General features: G+C 31.1%; 1 protein-coding gene across 10 annotated transcripts in view; it reads left to right on the top strand.

The window, feature by feature from the left end:
• The first annotated feature begins 2,925 nt into the window (after positions 1 to 2,925).
• Positions 2,926 to 6,435, top strand: part of LOC141459222 (DNA-dependent protein kinase catalytic subunit-like) — a 123,651-nt gene continuing 120,141 nt past the window's right edge. For 3 of the 10 annotated variants that reach the window (XM_074138033.1, XM_074138032.1, XM_074138030.1), the window contains exons 1-3: positions 3,014 to 3,392; positions 3,462 to 3,631; positions 3,711 to 3,870. In XM_074138033.1, the coding sequence (XP_073994134.1) occupies positions 3,263 to 3,392; positions 3,462 to 3,631; positions 3,711 to 3,870 (460 nt within the window). In that variant the 5' untranslated portion in view covers positions 3,014 to 3,262. Of the gene's footprint in view, positions 3,393 to 3,461; positions 3,632 to 3,710; positions 3,871 to 6,435 lie in introns of those variants that run through there. The other 7 variants (XM_074138031.1, XM_074138036.1, XR_012461425.1 and 4 more) reach the window with 6 other exon arrangements.

The following is a 6,435-nucleotide window of genomic DNA, read 5'->3' as shown; positions in this document are numbered from 1 at the left end:
TAAATTGATTACTTTTTTTTTCCAATAAAAATGTTATTACTCAGAAAGTTTTAGTCCGAATTCGATTCTGATGACACGGTTAGAAAGACAGATAAATTTTCTAAAAGTTGATACCATTTCGAAGCATAAGTTATTCTCCAAACAGCCTCAATCTTCCTCCGGATGCTGGAAAAATAAAAGTAATCGAAATTTTTAAAAAAACTCATTTGGCCCTTATGTGATCATTATCCGACCTATGTAGGTGCTGGCACTTTTTATAAAAGTTTCCTTGTCTAATGGGCTTTCAAACGGTAGATCATTTTCCAGTATTCCTTTTATCTTCGTATGAGAAATTACGTTTGTTTTGCAAGAAAACGTGTTCACGAGCACTCAAGAGTGTTAGTTTATCAAGCTGTTTAATTCATTGAAAACTCTTTTAGATTGACCAGTAGTCAATTTTTACGTAGATTGTCTTAAAATAAGGAAGTCAAAGGTTACAAACTGCACTTTAAACATTTTCTTCTGATCTCTCTGAAATATTTGAGAAAATGTTAGGAAATATTTTAAACAAGTATATTTTTATAATCGAAGGTTAATTTGGAAAATGACATACCGTTTGAAAGCCCATTAGGCAAGGGAACTTTTATAAAAAGTGCCAGCACCTAGTCTGATGATGATTACAAAAGGGCCCAATGAATTTTCTTAAAAATTTCGATTTCTTTTATTTTTCAAGTATCCGGAGGAATATTGAGGCTGTTTGGAGAATAATTTGTGCTTCAAAATGGTGTGAATTTTTATAAAATTTATCTGTCCTCAACTCTAGCATTTTCATTGGTTAAATCCACTGGAGTTGGTGGAGTCGAATCCGGAGTGATTTAAATCCTTTTGAAACCGGACTCGTTCCATTTTTTCGTTCACTGAATCTAGCCAATAGAAATTGCTGGAGCTGAAACCGGAGTTGTTTAACGGTTCCATTGCCATGGTAACGAGGACTGACTCCACCTGCATACTAGATCATTTTATATACTAGTTTGTATATTATATTTTATTTGAAATTCTTCGTATTTTATAAGAGTAATGGACAAAAACAAATTTTTAAAAATTAAAAACATCTTGAGAAAGCGTTATAATGTTTTTTGTTTTCAAATGAAACGAATATTAAACTAAAAAATATTTCCAATCGATGAATGTTTGTGAAATAGGTGATAGAGTGGGAGGGATACAGCAGTAAGTAAACCATTTAGGTAATACTATTTTTTAGCTCAGTATTACTTTGATCGTCTTAATAACATGTACACGATTTAACTTTCGCCAATAAAGATAAGAGAAAGAGCGTCCAGCCACTAAGTTAAAGATTAAGCACACACCATTTTCTTTATGTAAAATAAAATATATTAAATAATAAGTAAAGTAACTACAGCATTGCTTTTTAATTAATGAGATGGGTGTGCCTGGTGTTTCTTTGCAAGGTTCGCTATATTGGATACGAAATTATTTTTCCTTCGACTCCCTGTCTTAGATCGACCCCTACTTTTGTTTAGAAATTAACAAAATAATAAAATGAATTTAAAATGAAATTATTTTAGAATTGATATTCTAAAAAAACCTTGGAACTTATTTTATTCTTCAAGCATCAGTATTTAAGCTCGCCAGGTTTTGTATTTTGGTGTGGATTCCTCTTACAAGTTGTAATGTGTCAGTGAACTTCTACATAGTAGCCTCAAGTCAGTTTTATTTTAGTGTAAACGACTACAGTATTAATTATTATCATTTTAATTTGCCTCAATTTTTGGGGCGGGGCGGAATCACTTTTTTTAAAAATAGGGATTTGAATCAACTCGTTCCACCATCGGACTCGTTCCAGTGGAACGAGTCCGCTCTAATAGCCCATCACTACTACACAGTAGTGATGGGCAGAACGAGTCCGTCTTTGGACTCGTTGGATTTGAATCAGTTCCAGGGTTGGAATCGATTCCAACAACTCGTTCACCGATTCCGGTCTCTGTACTTACCCTATGCATTAGTAACATTGTCACGCAATTTATTAAAAAATATCATTAAATGTTAGCTTTCCCAGTTAATAACAAAACTATATTTCTTTAACACACATTGAGTACTATCCCTAATTTCCAATTGCTCTGATAAATATAAAATTAACAACGTAATACAAAAATTAACACAAAAATAGGCTAGTCAAATATAAATTAAAGCAATGCAGTTTTGTCATTATCTAGCTTGACCACTAGAAGACTGGAGTTAATGTGCTTCAAGAGGATCCAAGATAGAGAAACGGAAATGGGTAGGAAATTATTCCCATAAAAAAAAATCTAACCCTTCAAGCAAAATGATAATTACTCATAAATAAAGAAATATTTATTTACTAGGACTTGTATATCAAGCTTTAAAAATATTATCTCATTATCTTACGAAAAGAAAAAGCTGTGTGCTTAATCTTTAACATAGCGCTGGACACTCTTATTCTTATCTTCATTGGGTAAGTTTAACCGTGTACATGACCGTGAGACAGTCAAAGTAACACTGAGCCAAAATTTAGTATTACCTAATTGGTAATGTGTGTTAAAGAAATATAGTTTTGTTATTAACTGGGAAAGCTAACATTTAATGATATAATAATATAATAAATTGCGTGACATTTGTTCTTATGTTTAATCGTTCCAAACCTTCTGCTGCCTCATTTTCATTTTTATTTGCCTAAATTTTTTGGGGCGGGGCGGAATCACTTTTTTTAAAAATAGGGATTTGAATCAACTCGTTCCACCATCGGACTCGTTCCAATGGAACGAGTCCGCTCAAATAGCCCATCACTACTACACAGTAGGCCTATGGACTTTACTTACTGATATACCCTGTATAATTTAAATTTGTGAAGATTTTTGCAAATTTTATTTTCTAAAGCTTACTTATATTTTGACTAATTTATTGTAGGCTAAAGTAAAAATATATTTTCTAAAATTAAATTAATGACATAAAGAACTTTATAGCGCAGGGCCACAGAAAGCGCGCCAATTCCCCATTTCCCCAAGCCTTAAGGTGCTGGCTGTGAACTCTGGATAGAAACAGCTTCGGGGTGCATTATTAGGGTAAAAGCAAGTAAACATCCTGTAAAAAATATTATTATTAAATAACGAATGAGGAATAATATTTTGGACCTGCAATGAAACTTGGTAATTAGTTTCATTGTAACAGTGCTTAAGGTTGCACATTTCAAATCTTAGGCTGTTTGGCTTGTTTGAACCTTTTTGTAAGACATTTAAGTGAAATCATGAGCAAACTTAAAAAATTATTTGACGAGTTAAAAATTACTTTACTAACTCAAGATTGTAACGATTGCCACCGTATCATCAAAGAGCTCAACTACATTTATAGAAAGAAGGCAACATCACAGGAAAATGGTAACGTTCATTACTTAGTCACGCATTATTGTAAAGTGGATTGTCTTAATTATGTCTTAATGGTTTCAGAATCTAAAATAGCATTACTCTGTGATACCAGCTCTGGAGGTTTGCATTGTCTAAGTTTTTGCTTAAATGACACTTCAAGCCACAAGTGTACCGTTAAGTTAGCTAAATGTTTGAGTTACCAGGTTGCCCACTTTACAAAATGTTTTTTAAAATATGCAGGACACATATTGGTGAGTTTTATCTAAAATGCAGTAGATTTTAAATGGATTAAGTACGGAGGTAGAAAATAGTTTTATTATTATTTTACAGACTGTAAGTGTTATGTTTATGAAATCCTCCAAGTTAAAGCTAAATTTCGTTGGAGCGGAGATATTGAACCATATAATTTTGTCTAAGGAGTTCTATAATTTAGATTGGTCTTCAGTAATGAGTGTGCTATTGGAAAAAATACAGAATGTGGATATGACCGGTAAGGTTCTGATCTTAATAGTTTTTAGGAATATAAAACTGTGATTATTATGCAGCGTGAATTTCGAGCAAGTTCCTATGAAAAGTAACTACGAAGAACAAGAGTGGAAACAAGGTCGGAAGCTTTCTACAGATTAGAGGAAACTGGTTGTTTTTGTTTAGATCAGCCTTTTAATCCTGTCAGATACTGAAAACACCTACATCTCCTACGATGTAACGTACAAATAAGATTTGGTCGTCAAAAAGTGCTCGAAAAAGAGTAACGTGGAAAAACACCTAACTTAAACAATTTTTTTCTCGTTATCTAGAAGAGATAAAATTCCCAAATTTTCTTTTTAATGTAGGGCAAATCCTCTTTTATAACTGTATTTTTTTTTTTTTTTTTTGCAATAACGAAGATTAATAGTTTTTGAGAAAAAACGATGGCACAAATGGGCAAAAACGGCATATTCAAAAATTGTTCTTGTACTTCTTTATTATTATACGTATATTATAACATTATTACCATGTTTATTGCTCAAATTTATTTTTATTTTTTGAGTGAATTGGATTCTACAGTAAAATATTAAAATTGCAAGGTCTATGAAAGTGAGCAACGAAATTCTCTTATTTCATATCCATCAAAGATACTCATCAAGACTCCGTTCCCGAAACTTACAGTCATACTCAGTGAATTCATAGCTTACTATAACTTTTCCCCTGCTATTTAAAATAATATCTAAAGATTATCTAGGCCAACAACGTTTCCATAAATGTATATTGCTGTAAATAATCTTTATCACCAAATATTGAGTTACAAGCCCCCCAATGACATACACCGCATCTTTATCAATATTTTCTAACAACGTTAACAAATTATCATTTAACACTTGTCATTTAACAGAAATGTATGTCAGCGAATGGGCTCCAATAATTAACTCCTATAATCATTTTTCACCCTATACACATCGAGTAAAACTAATAACCAAATATTAGATTTATAAATTTTTGTATTTTATTTTTTAAACAGCGATCCCTCCACTAGCTCTTCCCGATTTATCTTTAGTTGTACTACTTGACACGTAATTATAATCGTTTAAAAAAATAAGGTATTTTATTAATGTTGTTTACTATCCAGATCTCATTTAAAAACAAAAAAATCATTCTCGCATAAACCATTTATCTCTTCTAATTCTAAATTGAATAAAACATTAAAAAAGGAAATATTCCACTAGAAAATAGATAAATAGTTCTTCTATTTAATTCTTTTTACTCCCTTATCCTTTGTAGACCAGCCATTGCCCGCACACTAAAATCCTGTTGAAAGCTATTTCTAGAGTACTAAGCTTGAGATGGATTCGGTTAATTTTCCCTTTCGGTTCTCTTCTAGAAAGAGAAGCAACCGGTGTTTGCAGCCACTCTAATTATTTTCTACTCTCCTTTGACCCACTTGTGCGTTTGATCCGTTTCGATCTTGTGTGTTTTTTCCCTCTAATTACTTCTTCCTTTTTTGCTTCTATATCTTCGTATCCATTATCTTTATCAGATGTGTTTGAAAATTGGGCCTTTTCTTCCAAAGTAAATAGTTAATCTGAGACTATCAGTTTATTATATTTAATAAACGCACGGAATCCCCTATCTCTAGCTTTTCTCAGAAGTAGAATCAGTTCTCACTTCATTTCTAATTTCGGGAGTAAAAGCTTGAGCAATTTTTATATCATACTCCTTAACAAAAACTTACAGTTTAAAATGTTAAGTATAAGGGTTGATTAAACGCCAAAAGGTACACAAATCAGCTAGTACCCAACATTTCATTCATGCTTACTTGATATAATTTAAGTAATTTTACTGCATTAACTTTTCCTTCACATTTTTTAGAATTTATTAGATGTCACAGACCCTTGTGCTGGCCATATTCATCTACAAAATATTTGTTCAAATATTACTGTAGATTGACTTTAATATCTATTAATCTATAATAATCAAACTATTAATTACAGGTTAAAAAGAAAACGGTATAAAAAATAAAAAATATTATGAGGCTAAAAAGTTCAAAAACTTTTTAAAAAAAATGTTTACACCAACATACATCAATGATTTCATTTTTTTTATTTTTATTTTTAAATAAAAATCGTCGGTTTAAGTTCATTCTTCAATTAAAGTAATTGTTATTTTACGAAGTAGTCAAACGTTTATAATAATAGGTAATCATTATCTGGCTTTAACGCAAATAATATAGTTTTCTTCAGTTACATTCTCAATCTAGGTGTTCTTCCCACAATGTTGTATGTATGTAATATAAAATAAATAAGATATGCATACTTTTAGGAAAGCTAATTATTCCAGTATTTTACTATAAGTAAAATTAGGGGCTAAATTAAATTACTATTGAGAAATGAATAATTGTGGTTGAATAATGTACTTGTTATTAACTGTGTTATTTGTGCTCACGAATATTTTTAGGACAGCTAATTATTCCAGTATTTTACTATAAGAAAAAATTAGGGAGACTAAATTAAATTACAATTGAGAAATGAATAATTATTGTTGAATAATCTACTTGTTATCAACTGTGTGTTATTTGTGC

The sequence above is a fragment of the Rhodnius prolixus genome, unplaced genomic scaffold (genome assembly GCF_049639745.1).
Source record: "Rhodnius prolixus isolate KJV_2025 unplaced genomic scaffold, Rpr scaffold_11, whole genome shotgun sequence".
Lineage (NCBI taxonomy): Eukaryota > Metazoa > Arthropoda > Insecta > Hemiptera > Reduviidae > Rhodnius > Rhodnius prolixus.
This window is presented reverse-complemented; position numbering and strand designations above follow the sequence as displayed.